Source organism: Marmota flaviventris, chromosome 16 (genome assembly GCF_047511675.1).
Source record: "Marmota flaviventris isolate mMarFla1 chromosome 16, mMarFla1.hap1, whole genome shotgun sequence".
Taxonomy (NCBI): domain Eukaryota; kingdom Metazoa; phylum Chordata; class Mammalia; order Rodentia; family Sciuridae; genus Marmota; species Marmota flaviventris.
In genome coordinates this window covers 37691904-37710782 of record NC_092513.1, presented here as the reverse complement: position 1 = coordinate 37710782, position 18879 = coordinate 37691904, and the positions used below count along the sequence as shown (strand labels likewise).

Genomic DNA, 18879 nt, shown 5'->3' with positions numbered 1-18879 from the left:
CAGTAATACAAAGGATTAAAATGTTTGTTATTTTTGGTAAGGCAAAGTTCTCAGAATTATGACACCAAAGGTAAAAGTAATTAAAGAAAAATTCATAAATAACTACATCGAAATTAGCTTTTATACTACAAATAATTCTCTGAAAAAAAGTAAAATGACAACCCATAGAAATAGGATAAAATATCTGAAAATCATAAATCTAATAAGGAGCTCTCATTAATAATACATGGAACTAAGACCACATAGCAAAGGATCACATCCTCTTGAAAATGAATTGAATAAATGTAAGACTTATTTCTGAAGTCAGAATTGTATTCCACTGATGTATATATCAGCTTGTATATAAATATCATGTTACTTAATAAAGACTTTGGATTTATAGTAATCTTTGAAATTAAGAAGGGTATGACCTCTAAATATTTTCTATATAAAATTATTTTGATTTTTATTCCCTTGAATTTATGTATGGATTATAAGATCCACTAGTCAATAATATTTAATAATAGAAAGCCAAATAACTCAATTTAAAAATTGGAAAGACTTTGAATATCAATTTCTACAAAGATGATGTTCAAATGACCAACATGAAGACGAAAAGGTGATCAATATCATTAGTCATCAGCAAGTGAAAATCAAAATTGCCACAAGACCTTACTTCATATCCACCTGGATTGTTGAAATGAAAATATCAAGTATGAGTGAGGATGTAGAGAAATCCTATACTGCTGATGAGAATGCAAAATGATTCTGTTGCTTTAAAAATGGTTTAGTAGTAATAGAAATTAAACACACACTTATCACATGACCTAGCTAGTGTTCACCAATATATATTCAAAAGGAATTATAAAACAAGTGTACACTAGATGTATCATATGCAAATACTAATAGTACCCTATTTGTAATAGCAAAAAAGTGGAAATGTAAGTGTCCCTGAACTGTGGAATGTAAAAATGTGGTATTACCATACAAGTGAGTATTATTCTGCTACAAAAAGGGATGAAATATCAATCATGGTGTATTGTGGATGAACCTTGAAGCTGAGTGAAAGAAGACAGACACAAAAACCACATATTATATGATTCAATTTGTATAAAATGTCTAGCATAGGCAAATTTACATAGATGGAAAGTAGATTATTTCTTGGTTAAAACTGGAGAGAATGAAGACTGACTGCTAATTGTTCAACAGACTCTTTTAGGAAGGACAAAACTGTTCTAAACTTGGTCAATGGTAATGACTGTACAATCCTCCTAAAATATTAAGAAAATTCAGTTGTACACTTTAAATGATGAATTACATGATATGTGAGTTATATCTCAGTAAAGCTGTTAAAATATGTACTATTAATAGTTTTGGATTTTGAGTTCAAGGATGGAAAAAAGGCAAACAGAGGACCTTAGACAAAACATCCAAACAATCCACAAACCCATGAACACAGAATGGGTATGGAAGAAGTTCAGTCACTACTGCAGTGTTGATTATAGCACTGTGCTTGTGAGTGCTGACAACTATCCCTCCAAGAATACATAAATATATAGGTTATTATAAACTTTACTGATAAAAAGGTGTGCAGCATACAATTTATAAATAATAATAATAAAATACACTTTCATGGAAAATTCTGCAGGTTACCACCTATCACAGAACATTTTCATAAACTCTTGCGTATCTGTCATCCTATAATTTTGATTTAACTATGATATGACAAATGAAATTTCATCCCAATCTGCAAGCTTTCTGAATAATTTTAATTAATATCGCAGGTGATTTACTGCTAAACTATTTCTCATCCTTGTACAAATTTTATTCATTAAACTGAAACTTTAACTACCATACAAACACAATGAAAAAAACAATAAATCACTCCTGGCTTGCAGCTTTACTGATTTCTGTGTGTCAATACTTCTACCACAGCTATTCCAAGTTATGATGTAAAATCACTAAACCTAATATTGGGAAGAAATGCACAAAAATGCACCATTTTGTGGTATTTTCATCATACAGATACAGACCAGAATAACTTCTCAAGAGTACAGATAATATTACACTGTAGTAAAATAACAAAGCCATTAAAATTTTTGAATATTTATTATAATATTTTAATATGAATTACTTAATGTATTTAGTTTAATTTTTAATAATGGCTATATTGTACAAATGATTGTAAAATTTCTAAGAAGTTAACAATTAACTCTCTAGATATAGTAAAAGCCAGACTTATAATACCACTGTTTTTATGTCATTCAAGATGAGTGAATGAATGGCATGTTAACTGAATTCAATGACTATTTTTTAGAACAGATTTTAAAAGGGAGACAGGAAAAGCTTCAGACAGCAAGAATTCAAACAATGAAATGAGCTAACGTGACAATTCAGGGTGCCATGGAAAACATTGCTACTACTAGAAAAACTTCAAATTAAAGCTGATAGAAAAAAAACCCAAAATTTGTAAATTGGGATAGCACGTCTGTGCTCAGACTTGCTACTTGTTTTATTGTCTTGTTGTATATCTTAAAATGATAGTGAAGGGAAAAAATGAGTTTAAAAAGCTAAAAAGAAATGAGTTACCCTTATTTAATTTTCTGATAGCTTACTAATTACCCATTGATGAGATGATATGTACAATCATAAAAATGTAAGGCAATCATATGAAATTAATAAGAGATGTCATGCTTAAAGATATTAAAATTATTATAACAAAATCAAAATGCCATTTATGTTAAAAGACTGACATGCAATTCTTCATGTTTCTTCTTGGCCTTATTGGATTTATTTAAAAGATAATACTGAGTTTCAAAGTCATCTTTTCTGAAATTCCTACAAACCAGGCAAGAAGAATGAACACAGAGATCATCATTATGGAGAAAACCTCTCTACTGTAATCGTTCCAGATTCTCAACCTCCATAGAACACTGTATCCACTTGGGAAGTTTATGACAAGACATGGAGGGACAAGGACACTGGTATATTACTCAAGCATGTTATTCAGATCAAAACGGGGTAGCTTGTGAAAATTTTATACCCAATGAAAAATAATATTTGAAAGTCAAATTTTTGATATAGCAAAACAACACCAGTTTTCTATTTAAATTTAATCGGGAATTTAAACTAAGGGTAATATAACACATTTAATGTCTAGATCAAAGGACAAGAATAATTGGCATCTTTCCCTCCTCAGTCAAGCTGTTATAAATCAGATATTTTAACTGGCAAGCTCAGGATCATAATGTAGTTGGTGTTATAGAGAGAAATTTCATTAAAATAGTTATAAATACAAGCAGTAGAAGAGCTGCCAATTTATAAACAACAACTACAACAATGGTAAAATAAAGAAAAAGGAAGGTATAGCAATTACAAGTTTAAACTTCTAGCATTCAGTTTTCAAAAGTGTTCTGAACTGAAGAATTTATGGACAGCTCCTATAAATAATCTAATTTTCATAACCACCTGGGAACTTCTATTTACACCAAAAGAATAAGAACAGAATATGGAATATATATATATTCCACATTTATTCAAGCAGAATGGACTGATTTAAAGTGACTATGAGAACCTTTAAACTCTCTTTTTAACCTAAGGAAAGATCATACCATTTGCCCTCAAGGCTTTAATATGTGTGTGTGTGTGTGTGTGTGTGTGTGTGTTGACAAAACAAATGGTTGATTAAATAATTTATAAGAAATTTTCCAGATACAAAACTCTGAAGTATTTTTGTATTGATTGCTAACGAAATTCACCCTGATTTTATGTTAAAAAAAGATACGCTTATAAACCAAATTAAGGATTTTTAATCTGTAGAATACTTTTTCTAAAATCTTCCCATGTGTTTGAGTTATGGACTATATTTATAAAAACAAAAACATAACTTGCAGAATTCTAAACAGACAACAACACTTCAGGGGGAAAAACAGTTCAAAGTAACAGTGACACAAGGAGAAAATAAAGTATTTCAACCTAAACGAATCAATCAAAAAAGATGTTTCAGTGGAAAGCAAACCTAGACCAAATTTGTTCAATTTGCATCAACTAATGTTCTGCAAAAACACAGAACATTTAATTCTATTCCTTCCAAACTTGATGATTTACCCAAGAAAATAGTATTGAACTCCAAGTTTATGTTTCTTCAATGAGAAGATAATTACAATTATTTATGTGGAATGCTCATTCTCTTTTCAGCACAAACAAAAGTCCATGTTACTCAGAGGCCAATCGCTGCCACACAAAGAAGACTGGAAAACACGGCTTTGCCATATGTTCAGAAGCTGGGGAAATGAGCCCCACTTGTCAGATACTATCTTATATCAGGGACTTTTATCACTTCCCAGACACATGCTGCTGCTGTCCTTGAAGCACAAATGACTTGCAATTGAGGTACTGATTAACCAGTTATTATTTAGACTGGATGTTTCTCTGCCTTTTCGTTATTTCACTGTGCTAGCACCTAACTAAGCAGTTTTTATTGTGGCCAAGAAAACAGGCAAAAACTAATTTACCTTGAAATCGCAATTGTTCATTGTGAGTTTAGGGTTCATCTGAAGATCCAATCATTTGCGATATCTCTTTGGGTCATCATTCTGTATAATTTAGCATATGGCTGTGACTGGAAATTGTAATGGCAATTTCTTACATTTTCCTTTAACTAACAATGATAATTATTTAGGTTAAAAAACAGTAAGTGCCCTTTTGTACATTTGGAGTTAGGAAACAGAAAGCAAATAGAAATGAAGTTCAGTTTTGTTAATATTTCTAACAAATTAAATGATAAAAAAAATTGGTTAAAAGTTGTATGGTGTCTGTGGCCCATACTCTAAATTGCATGAGTCTATTTGGAAAGGGATGCTAAAGAATAAAAATTATTTTAAAGACTAGAGTTAAGAAGTCAATCTTGTGAAGGGGAAAAAAATAAGTGAAACTTTTTTTCAGAAAATTTCTGGGAGTCGTAGTTTTATTAGGGCATAGGTAGCTAAAATTAAAAAAAAAAAAATGACCTAAATACAAGGTAAGGAATTAAAGCTTAAAGATAAAAATTACTTTTCACTTTTAAATTGGTTAGAGGAACTGCAATAGAGATTCACTGAAAGGATTTTGCTAGTGAGATTTGATAGATAGAACTACATCAAAATCCCAGTGACTCAGAAGGCTGAGGCAAGAGAATCGCAATTTCCAAGCCAGCCTCATCGATTTACCAAGGTCCTAAGCAACTTAGCAAGATCTTATCTCAAAATTAAAAAATAAATAAATAAATTTTTAAAAAGCTAGGGATGTAGCTTAGTGGTTAAGAGCCCCAGATTCAATCCCCAGTGCCAAAAATCAAACAAAAAACTTTGACCTTATCATACCACCACCGCATACTTTTATTGCTGAACAATATTCCATGGCATGGCTACACCACGATTTGTCCATTTTCCACTTGACGGACATATCTACACAAATTACAGTTTGAAACTATTTCAAAAAAAGATACTATTGTATTTTAACTTGTTTCTTGTTTACTATAAGACACTGCACAATGAGCTCATTAAGAGAAGATGCTTGATGGCAATTATTTTGAAAGTTTAATGCCTAGAATAATGTATGGCATACAATGCATGATTAGTAAATGTCCAATTAAAGTATAATTTGTTTCTTTATTACCTGGCTAATTTGTAGAATTTCTTTCCCAGGAAGTTGGTTCATGCTGTAGATACTGGAAATGTTCCCACATTATGCTCTCTGAGGCAGACTGCCATACTCCACTATTTACTACCTAATATGTCTTGGAGGACTTCATTATATTTCTCTGAGCATTGGTTCCTTTGGCTGAAATTGTAGAATTTGTATGATTGGCTTTACTTGAAGGTTAACTGAATATTTCCTGAAATATTATTCTCAACAAATGTTAATTGTTACTTATTGTAGATAATGTGTATTCTTCAAATACCTAGAAGTCTATTACATAAAAAGAGTGTTTACAACAATGCTCTCAAAAAATGTGGGAGGCCAGACATGATTGGCACATGCCTATAATCCCAGCAGTTTGGGAGGCTGAGGCAGGAGAAAATCTTGAGTTCAAAGGCAACCTCAGCAACTTAGTGAGGTCCTAAGCATCTTATCAAGACCCTTTCATAAAATAAAATATAAAAAGTGCTGGGGATGTGGCTCAGAGGTTGAGTGCCCCTAGATTCAAATCCAGGTACTGAAAAAAAGGTTGGGAGGGGATGTGGAAATAAGTAACATAATATAAACAGAGAAGAATAAAGTACTGAAGAAAGATACTACCTGACTTCAAAACTTAAGTAAGGCTATGGTAATCAAGACAGTGTGGTGCTAGCAAAGAAATACACAAAATATCAATGAAACACAGAACAAAAAACCCAGATAGAGACCCACATTAAGTAGTCAACTGATCTTGATAAAGGAGCAAAGGCGAAGCCATAGAGAAAAGACAATCTCTTCAATAGATGGTGATGGAATAATTGTATATCCACATGCAAAAATAAATAAATAAGTCTAAATGCAAACTTCATACCCTTTAAAAATAAATTCAAAAAATGTAGACCAAAAAATAGGCCTAAATGTAAAATGTAAACTTATAATTAAGTCTCCAAAGATAACATTAGGGAAAATCTAGATATCTAGATGATCTTTGTCATGGTATGTCCAGATACCACACCAAAGGCAAGATCCATGAAAGGTAGAATTGATAAACTGGTCTTCATTAAAATGAACAGCTTTTTCTCTGTAAAAGACACTGTAAAGAGTAAGACTAGCCCAATCTGGAAGAAAATATGTGCACAAGGAACATACAAAAAGACTATTATCCACTATATACAAAGAACTCATAAAATTAAACAATAAAGAAACAAAAGGACCCAAGTTAAACAGATGCCACACTAAAATATGTGTACATGTAAGGATGACAAATAAGCATTTTAAAAAAATGTTGTATGTTATATGTTACTTGGAAAACACAAATTAAAATAATGAAATACCAACATATAGTGATTACAATGGTCAAAATTCAGAATATTATGCCTCCAAAGGTTGTAGGGATATGAAGCAACAGGAATTCTCACTCTTTTTTCACAGGAGTGAAAAATGCTATAACCACCTTGGAAGACAATTTAACAGTTTCTTGAAAATAATAAACATATCCAGGAATGGTTGTGCACACCTGTAATTCCAGAGGCTCTGAAAGCTGACGCAGGAGGATCATGAGTTTAAAGCCAGCCCTAACAAAAGCAAGGCACTAAACCAATCAGTGAGACCCTGTCTCTAAATAAGATACGAAATAGGGCCAGGGATGTGGCTCAGTGGCTAAGTGCCCCTGAGTTCAATCCTCAGTACCAAAAAAAAAAAAAAAAAACCTAAACACAGTGGGTGTGGTGTTGCATACCTATAATCCCAGCAGCTCAGGAGGCAGAGACAAAAGGATAACAAATTCAAGCCCATCCTGAGCAATTTAACAAGGCCCTAAGCAACTTAGACCTTGTTTCAAAATAGAAAAGTAAAAATAGGACTGGGGATGTGGCTCAGAGGCAAATTGCCTCTAAGTTAAATTCCTAGAACCCCTACCCCCGAAACAAACAAGCAAACAAAAAACTCTTATAATATGATCCAGTATTCACATGCCTTGGTATTTAACCAAATGAGTTAAAAAAATTTATGTCACACAAAATATAATATGAATGTTTATAGCAGCTTTATTCATAATTTCCAAAAGTTAAAACAGGTAAGTCGTCCTTTGGCAAACTGTGGATAAACTTTGATATCCAGACAGTGGAATGCTATCTAACACTACAATAATAAATAGACAAACAAGCCATGAAAAGACATGGTGGAAACTTAAATGCATATTATTAAATATAAGAAGTGATTTGGAAAATGGTACAAACTGTACTGTTTCCAACTATATTACATAATGGAAAAGGCAGAAAAACTAGAGAGACAGTAAAAGAGTCAGTGGTTGCCAGGATTATGGGAGATGGAGGGAAGAATGAGCAAATATTTTTAGTACAGTAAAACTATAATGTCTAATGCCAAAATGGTGGATATAGGTCATTATGTATTTGTCACAACCTATAAAATGTATAACACCAAAGGTGAATCCTAGTGAACCCTAGTGAACCTTAAGGACTTTCAGGGATAATGATATTCCTATTTCAATTGTAGAAAAATATGCCAATCTGGTGAGGTTGATAGTTGAGGCCACCATGAGCCTGCAGGCACAACGTATATTTGGGAACTCTCTGTATTTTTGTTCAATATTGTTGTGAACCTAAATTTTACCTAAAGGCAATGGGATGTGGGGAAGAAAAGACCATGGGCTCCTATTGAGGGTGAAAATATTGCTTTTCCGTGTAGCAACAGTAGAAAGTTATTCAAGTGGACTAAAAACGAGTTCGAGACATTTCTTTTTCTTTCTAAATCAAGCTTGGTCAATTAAAAAAAATTTGAAAATTTACAGAAAATTAAAATACAACAACAAAATTCCTCCATTCCTTTTTAATGCATATGTGTCTAAAATATTTCTAATTTAAAAAAAAATAATTCATATTGAAAAGTAAAAATGTGCCAAGGACAAAATCATTCACTTCCTTTAATGTTCTTTTTAAAAAGAAACTTACACCAAAAAAAAAAGAAAAGAAAAGAAAAAAAAAAACAAAGTTGAAAAGGATGAACAATATATGCATAGTTTAAAATGTAGCACTCTCAAAATCAGGTAAACTTTCAGGGTCATATGAATGATGAGCCATTAGACAGGAACCAGTTATCATCACTTAAAAAACAGGACCCTCAAAAATAAAAGTGCACATGAAGCAATGTATGGAGCAGAAGAAAATCTGACAGTTTGTAAATATTCATGACACCACAACTTGTTTTACTTTGATTTGACTCATGTCTCACCCTTTTGGGAAATCAATGGAGGAAAACTGAGTTAGGGGAACTCAGATTTAAGAAATGTAATGGATCCCAAACAGAATAATTTGGTCTTCAGAAATCCCCTCTTGAATAATAGTAGTAAAATGGGCAGAAAACCACGGCTAGATGTAGAAGATAGATCACCTTTAATGAACAACACCTTGTCTGACAGCAAACTTGTCTAAATCAGAAAGTCAGAAGGCAACAGAATAATATCTTCATGACTCTCAGAGGAGGTATGTCTCAAGGTAGATTTGTATTATCAGGAAAATTATCATTTAAAAAATGAGTATTTTCAGGCAGCCAAAAACTAAAATGATTTATCACCCTTTTTAGGGAACTTAAAGAAAATACTTTAGGTTCACAAAAAACTGCCAGAAGATTCTAGAAGGGAAATACTAAAATTATAAGGACAACTTATTTGTATTGCCTTAGAGGTTTTTAGCAGTTTGGCCAAAGAATATTGTAATACATAAATCATATTCTTAAAGAGTCAATTGTCATGCATAAATACCTCCAATTTTTAAAAGGGAAGAAACTTACAAGAAACCTATAAGAAATGGAAACCTACGAGAAACTTGCTAAAATTAAGAGTTAGTTTCGCTCTTATATCTGGAAAGCAACTAGGTCATTTCTATTTGTGTCTATCAAAAATAATATTGCTGTAAATATGTTGTCCATATTTTTGGTACACCCAATATGCTCATTTCATTTGGATATATAAATAGAGTAGAATTGCTTGGTTATAGGGTCTAGGTTCACATTACATTATTTCTAATATTATTAAATAATCACAAATTTCTAAAAAGTCTGGGATGATAAAAACAAGATGAACTTTTCTTCAAAACGTCCTTAATTCATATCTCCCTCCTACATAAACTGAACATCTGTGCTGTGATTTTCAATTCTATAATATCATCAACATATATTAAAACTATTAATTTGCTAAGGGCTTCATATGTACTCCAAACCATGCTAAGCACTTCATGTGCATTATCTGTTCTAAACGTCACAATAATAATCTCTTATTCCAATTTCACAGGTAAAGAACCTGAGTCTCGGATAAAGCAATACCTCTCCCATAGTCACATATCTGGAAAATGGAAAGCACTTTAAGAGACAAAAATCTTACCCATGGCACAAACTGGGGATCACGTCACTAGGCCCAGGCATCTCAGAAAGGAGCTGTGCACAGAGGTACTATGAATCACAATGTTTAGAAAGTACTAAGTGTGTTCAGGCAGACACTATATTGTAAAGAAGAAGCCTCAAAATAGCTTGAAAAAAACAGAAATTTTGTTTCTCTCTCATCTAACAGTCCAGTGATCCAGAGCCAGCCTGGTAGCTTTGCCATCTGGAACACGTAGCTGCCAAGGTTTCTCAGACATTGCTATTTCCCAGCCAGAAGTAAAAGTGAACGTACAGAAAATAAGTCATGCAGGCCACCACTGGCCCAAACTTAATCACCTGCAACAGCACCTAGTAGCAAAGCAGACTAAGAAATGTAGTCAGAAGACTGGACACAGGTAGTCCTGTGTCCAGTCAAAATTTAGAATATTCTATTATCAAAAGGATGAAAACAGTAATTTAGAAGGACAATTAGAAGCCTCTTCTTCATTTACTAGTAAAGTCTGTGAGAAAAAAACAGGACATGTGCAAAGATGTAAGAATAAACTGTGAGAAAATTCACAAGTTGGAATTCAGTTGGGGGAATCTAGAATGTCAATCTGAAGAAAGTGATCTGATATAATGGCTAATGCAAAGACTTTCAAAAAAAACAACTGAAATAGAGAGATAAAAAAATCTGCAAATTATAAATGTACAGCTTGATGAATTTATGCCAATTAATCAAACTCACATAAGGGTCACCCAGGCTAATAAATAGAAGAATGGTAGCATTCCTACAAGCTCTCCAGTGCCTCTTTTCTCAATCACTTCCCTTGTTCACCTCCCCAAAGATAACTTCCATGTTACCTCTCATTATAGATCACCGTAGCCTGCTTGCTATGCCATTATGTTTGGTTTTATGCATGTTGTAGTGTGTAACAGAATTTTTATATTAAATAGCATGTAGTATTCCATAGTAAAAATTTCCATAATTTATTTTATCATCCTCCTCAAGATAAACATTAGAAATTATTTTTTTCAGCTGTTAGAAATAATACTGGCCTAAAAGTTTCCATCATGTGTTTTGGTACACCAACCACTTGTTTCTTTCATATATATATCCAAGAAATGAAATTTTTCATATGTGTGTATGTTAAAATTTTGTAGATCATGCTGAACAGTTTTTCTCAAGTAGCACTATTAATTTATTTTCCTTTTCTCAGTACATGAAAATGCTATTTGCTCATTATTTTTACTAATACTTGGGAATGTCATTCACTAATTATCACCATTCTGATAATGGTTTTAATTGCATATCTCCAATGACTCTTGAAATTGAGGATTGTTTATTACCTTTATAAGTCTCTTTTGTTGAATATTTCTTTTAAGCATTGACCCAATTTTTAATTAGGTGTTCATCTTTTTCTTTCGTGGGTTTTTTTTTTTTTTTTTTTTTTTTTTTTTGGTGATACTGGGGATAAAACCCAGTGGTACCCTATCACCAGGTCTTTCTTTATTTTTTTATTTTGAGACAGACTCTCACTATTCCAGAAGCTGCCCTTAAACTTGTGATCCATGTGCCTCAGCCTGCTGAGGCTAGGATTACAAACAGGCACCAGTGTCCAGCAGAAATTCTTTATATAATCTGAATATGAATTCTTTGTAACTTCATTCTCAGTAAATAGTTTTATAATTTTATTTTAATGAAAGATGATAAGAATAGCTTCATACTTTTGAGAAGATTGATTCATCAATAACATTTAAAAGTTGAATAGAGTGATATTAGAAAGATAATATGTATATTCCTTAAAAAAAGAAATGAGGGTATACTTTAGGCAAAGGACAGCAATAATAGGAAAGGAAGGAAATATTGTGAGAAACTTTTTAAGGATTAATTCATCCGTTTATTTGGTCAACCCTGAAAAACCTTGGAAAATTAAGAGAGAGCGATCATTGATTACTTGATAAAACAAGACAATCAATATTGGCCAATAAGACAATGAAATTTTGGAATTACTGAGGACTGTTCACTATGGAATTAGTAAGACATAGAGATCAGAGTAGCACCAAAATCCTATTCTTTTCAACTCACAGGCATTTTATCTTCCTGGCCATGATTAAAATTGTATGTCCATTTTCTTTCAGATCACTCTAAGGGAAAATCAAAATGGTATAATTTAGGCTCAGTAAAAGCAAGATTTAAAAATCATCAAGGAACAAAAATAATTTTTAAAGGAATATTTTCCAAAGAAGGGAGACTCAAGGAAAAGCTACCTTGCTACCTTCCCACTCTAGCCATGATGTCCTTCTAATTCAGATTTTTAGTTTTACAAATAACTTAGAAGTACCAGCTACAGGCACATGGATCACAAGTTTGAGGCCAGATTCCTCAATGGTGAGATTCTGTCTTAAAATAAAAAAATTTAAAAAGGTAATTATATTGAAAAGCTTACCAGAGTCAGATTTCAAGTTCTGTATCATTGTTATCAGGACAAACATCATCAGCTAACTTTTGTTGAGCATATACCATACACTGTTAAAATACACAGAAGATTGTATTATATATGCTAATCCCTGTGAAGTCCTGAAAATACATATTATTACTATTCTTCTTCGTCTGTACCTACAGAAAATGAAACAGGAAGGTTAAGCAATTTACCATAAGTGACATAGTTAGCAAGTCATGGACCATAAATATGGGCCAAAGCAGCTTACTTTTGAAGACTATGTCCTTAAGTATTATTCTCTACCTTTCTTTGTCAGATATCATGTAACTATGGTTTCCAGTTAAAGCCATGAAAGAATAAGAATCAAAAAAATTAGGATTTCATTGTAAATACCTAGATGTGCAAAGTCCCATATGGCATGGATTGCTCCAAGGACAGAATGAGATTGAGATAAACAGTGGGTTATAAGGAAATAAGACCACTAAAAATACCCCCTGTCTGTTCACTTACCCCCACCCCCTTCTACTTTCATATCATGGCCATTGCTAGAAAACTTCCATCACCGTTAATTTCCTCTCCACATTAAAACTGTCCCCCTTCTAATCCCTTCTCCATCCTATAGCCACATGATCTTTTAAAATTATGAACCAGTTCGTGCCACTCTTAAAAACATTCTATGATTTCCTATGGCATACAGAATAAAATCCAAGTTCCTCGTCAGGGCCCACAAAGCCCTGCACATCTGTTCTCTGCCTCCCTCTCCACCCTCACCACACTCCCACTTTCCCCTTCTCAACACGAAAACTGATTTTTAGGTCAGTGCTTTGAACACGACAGCTCTTCCCCACCTACTAAAGTTTAGACGTGTCCCTTCAAAATTTAGGTGTAGCCATGTGAAAGATTAAGAGATGGGGCCTTTCCAAAGTCTCTTCTGGGTTGAATGGCATTAGGTGCCTTTATAAAAGGGCCTGTCAGATAGAATTGACCCCTTTTTGCCTTATGTCTTCCATGACATGAGAACACAGTATTCCCCTGCTCTGAAGGATACAGTCCTTATCAGATATAAAATACTAGAACCATCATCTAGAACTCCCAGCCTCCAAAACTATGAGAAATAAACTGTTGTTCTTTATACATTATCCTGTCTGAGAGATTCTGTTACTGTAGCACAAATGGACTAAGACACCACAGAATTCTTTTTTTGACTGTTCTTCTGTCCACCTGACATCTTTCTTCAGTAACATATATGTTGGCTTTTTTCTCAATCTTCATCTCAACATATCACACAGAACTTCTCTTGACTATCTATCCAAAACCATTCCTCCGGACTTTATCATATGCCATCCCGTTTATTTCTGTAATAGACTATTAAAACTATAATTTTAATACTTAGTTGTAAATGTAGCAATGTATCTTCCACACTAGAGTTTATTTTCATGACACAGTATGCCTAGCACTGGTGGGATACAAAAAAAAAAAAAAATCTGAGAATGAATGAATGAATCAATGAAGAGTTTTCCTGCTTCTGATCTTGGATAACTGGGGGCATAAGAAGATCAATACATGAAATATGAAATATAGTCAGAAAAGCAAGTTTTAGCTAAGAACATAGTTCAGTGAGGGAAAAGCTGAACTGGAGATGGATACAGGAAGAACAAATAGAAATGTCCATGAAGTAGCTTAGAAACAGGGGTCCAAAGTTCAGGCGGGGGGAAGCCTGAAAAATACAAAATAGATTAAGAAAATGTGCAAAAGATGGCAGATGAGCAATGTATATGGATGAGAAATGTCAGAAAAATACACAGAAAGGAAAAAGCAGATGGTCAAGATGAAATATCAACAAAGGAAAAGAAAAAGCAAAAGGATTGAGAAGGAATCTTCAAAGAGGGCAGAAAGGTGCCCAAAGTAAAAAAAAGAAAGCATTGCAAGTTCAATGAAATGTTAGCTAAAGGGGGTCAGGTTCTTAGAAGAGGGTAAGTGGGATAATAAATAAAAGGGGGAAGTTTGTTAAGAAACCCTGTTGCTTTGGGGGAAGTAGCAAAGTAGCAAATAGGAAAGGATACCACAGAAAAACATATTTCACATTCACAACTTTACCTAAGGCTTGGACTATGTCAAAATCAATCTTTTAGAGTCTTTGAAGACCCCAGGACACAAAAAAGTGTAACAAAACAAAGTTATTAAGTATTCCACCGATGAGCCTTGGAAAAGAAACAGTTATCCTGCATGGTTAAGATTTTTCTAAAGAGGTTGTATCAAAGTCAAGTTGAAAAGTCTGGTCTATTCAAACATGCAGAACTAAGTAAGGAAACTCATGATTATCAGAAGCAAAAGCTACCAGGGTGCTTTCACAAAATGAAAGCTGTGCCACATACACATTAAACAGGAAAGAGATTTAAGAAGCAAGGGGTTGTGACCAATGGCAGTTCACAGAGCCTGCCAGGGTATGGCTGGCAATTCAAGATCACAGATGCCTCAACTTGCTGTAATCAGAGTCCTTTTTTGCCAGAGTGCATTCATGTCGGTAGTCAGTAGAGATGCATCCATGCACTAAATCTTGCACCTGAACTCAACATAAGTAGTCTAGAGTATTTAATTTACCCCTCACCCCAGAATTCAAAGACAAAGTCATGCTGAAATAACCCCCTTGCAAAGCCAAAAACCCATCTCAAACACAGATGGAACAGAGCCCAGAAAAGAGACATTTCAGCACTAGATTGTTGTTTAGAAGTGGAAATAAAACAGGAAAGGAGCTTCTGAAAAGCCCATTCTTTTTCTACTATGTACCCAAGATATTCTGACATATAATTGTCTCAGTTATTTGTCAAAAAGAATGGTTGATTTAGTGGTGCTTAGCAGCAAAAAAAGACACTGCTCAAAATATGTTCTATTCCTATTAAAGATAATTTGGGATTTTACATATCTGCTGGAATATATGGGGTAGGGGGTAAGACTTCTAAAATATCTCTCTTCTGATGATTAGGCTTGATCCAGGACAGTGTTCCACAGAATGAAACCAGCAGTCTGTTAATCGACGAGGTGTGGCAGACACTATAAAAGGAACCATCCCCCCTCCCCCAATCCTCTTGAGACCATTTATTATGGAAGATGCTGAGGTGTAAAATTCAAAGTGGAAAGAATGGCATGGTTGGAGGAATCCGGGGCAAGCTCTGGATGTCTGCCCTCTCATTTCCTGTTTGTGGAAGGCAAGCAGTAACAGCTGCTGGGGTACAGTTCCTGGAAGAGAGGCTGGGGCAAAAGAGGGCTCCGGTTGCTATTTCTTGTACTTCAGCAGCAGCGGCTGCAGCAGCCGGTACAGGTGAGGTTGCCCAGACGGTCTCCATGGCAACGCCAGAGTGGGCGGCTGCGAGCCCTCCACCCGCTACGCTCTGCCTTGCCTCCGCAGACCTCCAGGCGCGCTGGGCGCTCGCGATTTAGTGCTCGGGACTCAGCGATCCGCAAGAGGGAGCTGCGTAGCAGCCTGCGGGCGGGCAGTGTGCCTCAAACCTCCCCGTTGCCATAGCAACGGGTCGGAGGAGGCCAGTCAAGGCCTTTCCCTGTGTGTTCACGGTCTGCAGCGTCTGGAGTGCCAGGGTCTGGATGAGATCCGATTCTCCTTGGTGTGGGTCTGGGCCTTTGGGACCCTCGAAGGAACCGGCGAGGTGGGCAGGAGCTGATCCCGCTGCCGCCACAGGGCTGAAGGCATCCACCCCGCGCTCACCGGGCACCATGGCTGCCCACGCGCCATCTCCTACCCTCTCCCCCACCGGGGCCTAAGGCTGCGGGGTCAGACGGAGGCGGTACACTGCCTGTGACCTTCCAAGCCCTCCCCCGCACCAGCCCATCCCACTAGAGACACTGGAGAAGCATGACCCACCCCAACCCTTCCCACTTAAGCAAGGGCGAGGCCGCGTGCTGGGAGGAGCCCTCTTTGGCTGTGGTCTCTCCCTTCCCCTGATGCCCGCACATGCTGGGCTCTGTGGCCTCACACTCCACCAGCCCCTTCCCTCCCAATTACTGTCACTCCAAGTCCTCCTTTTTAAAAAAAAAAAAAAAAAAAAAAAAAAAAAAAAAAAAAAAACCTCCCTTGGCCGGCCCTTCCCTGGCGTTTGGAAAGTGCCCCCAGCCCCCTCCCGCCCTGACCCCCTAAAGAGCAATTAGCCTAGCCTGGTCAAGAGGACCAGGCGCTTCCCTCTGAGTGGACAGTTCCACACACCCAGGCTTCCCAGGGCCAAGAGCTGGGAGTGCGGATCTGTCAGCTGCCCTGTACTGGCATCCCAAGCCAAATAAGTCAAGGACCCAATGGGGACACTCCTAATGGACAATTCAAAATCGCGCACACAAACTGATTTTGCTCAGAGCCTAAAAGAATTGAATGGTGCTTATTTACTGGAGCAAAAAGGGAGCGCAGGTGGAGAAGGGTGTCTTGTCTGGCAGCTAAATCAGTGGGGACTGTTGCCTTCCTTTCAATGCATCAAAAGGTGACACGATTTTGAAAGAAACAAACACTCTTGTTTAGCTACAGACAAAAAGTCAAATAGGTTACTTTCCAATTCTCTACTTGAAATTTTTGAGGGCAGTTTTTTTGTAGTACACTATAAGGATTTGGCCTCTTCAGGAAAAATAATCATTTTATTGCTATACCCAGAATTTGTCTTGGTAAAAGTCTTTTCTGATCTTTTAATAAAATTCTCAAAATTTTTAACAAACCTGTAAACTTATATGATTCTTATACATGGTATAAGAATACAATTAATTTTCCTAAACATTTACAAAGATGCTTGATAAAAAAGTGTAATGTTAAATAATTTATTTACTTAATACCTACAGCAAAATTAATCTTTAACTGGAGAAAGATACACAGGGAAATACAAAAATTATCTGCCAAATAGAATTATGTATAATAGTTTGCTTAAGAAATCCTCGTGATTTTTTATATGTATAAAATCATTTGGACACTAAAACAATTAGTTTTGAAATTAGAAATATGTCATTAAATATAAGCTGAAGTGTTACTTTATTGTTAATTTAGATATACTCTGGTGTCTTTGTACTGAAACAATAAACTTTATAACATTTCCAACTCTGATTTCTCTAAAGAATTCCACTTTAAATGTGATGCAGTAGAAATTAATAAAGACAACATATTTTTAATGATCTTTCAAACTATCAAACTATTTTGATACTGGCAGAAAATATCCTTATTATCCATATCCTTAAGTACCAAATTGTTCTTTTTGACCATAGGATAAATGCAAATGTACTTTTCATTTTTTGGCCATACTGGATAAATGCAACTGGAAGATAGTCGTGTGTATCATAGACTATGTATGAATTGATGTTTCATACTTCAGTTTTTGTCCTCAGGAACTCATGGCAGGAGGCAGATAATCAGAGCACCTCATGTTCAAATATATAGAACAGTAAAGTAAGTAAAGGCTTTTAGCCTTCTGGACTGCTTCCTTTGCCATTTGAACTGGCAAATATGCGTATTCAAAGTACCTGTCCCATGTTCCTCATGACAGAAGGTAGACTGGAGCATTAAGATACAACACACAAATACGATCACTTAATATTAGTGTATACTTGAATTGAGAAGACTATAAAAAAGCATATTAAGAAATGAATTAAAGAATCTAGAAATATTTACTCAATGTAATTTTCATTAATAATAGTTGTAGATAATAGAATCAGAGGGGATTTTTTTATCTTCTACTTTACTTTTCAAGAAATCTATAGTAAACAGGTGTTAAATGCATTATAGTAATCAACTCTTTTAAAAATCAATACATATTTAGGCTTCTCAAAGCATGTTATATCATTTTAATCTATTATTTGTGCTAACAACACTATATTTTTTCCAAAATTTTAGAATATTTAAGTTTTAATGTATACTAGGGGAAAAACTGAATTAAAATTTACCACATATGTCTTTCTAGGAGTTGAGAACTTTTCATGGATTCTTAAAAACCAATACAAAACCAGAGAAACTCTGTATAAATTTCTAACTTACACAACAAACATTATGATGTTACAAGAAACTGTCACATTTAAAATTCATTAATTTTTTTTAATTGCCAAATTTCCAAAGCATCACATAATAGAAAGCTGACAGTTTTTATACATTGCTGAAGAATATAACCACATCACAGTTTATCTGAGCCAGTGGGTACCAACAAATTTCTAAGCTGAAGTTAAAGCATTTGAGCAAAAGGATTTTTAAAAGCAATAAAGTAACACAACAAAAAAATAGCCAACATGTAATTTCCACTTCAACAGGGCATGCTACTTTAAAAGCAGGATCTTGTATCTGGATCCAAAGTAAATAAACAGACTCTATCAGAGGAGATCCAGGAGGAAAATGAAAGATGTCTTTTACAGAAAGTAGATTACATTAAAATTTTTCTATCTTCAGTTCCCTATA

General features: G+C 34.8%; 1 protein-coding gene across 5 annotated transcripts in view; it reads right to left on the bottom strand.

Annotated features, from left to right (window-relative positions):
* Nol4 (nucleolar protein 4) overlaps positions 1 to 18879 on the bottom strand; it is a 306404-nt gene that overhangs the window by 239715 nt on the left and 47810 nt on the right. Inside the window, exon 2 of one of the 5 annotated variants that reach the window (XM_071602644.1) lies at positions 12291 to 12299. The exons of the other annotated variants lie outside the window; for them this stretch is intronic. Coding sequence (XP_071458745.1) covers positions 12291 to 12299 — 9 coding nt within the window. The remainder of the gene's footprint in view (positions 1 to 12290; positions 12300 to 18879) is intronic. 5 annotated transcript variants of the gene reach the window in all.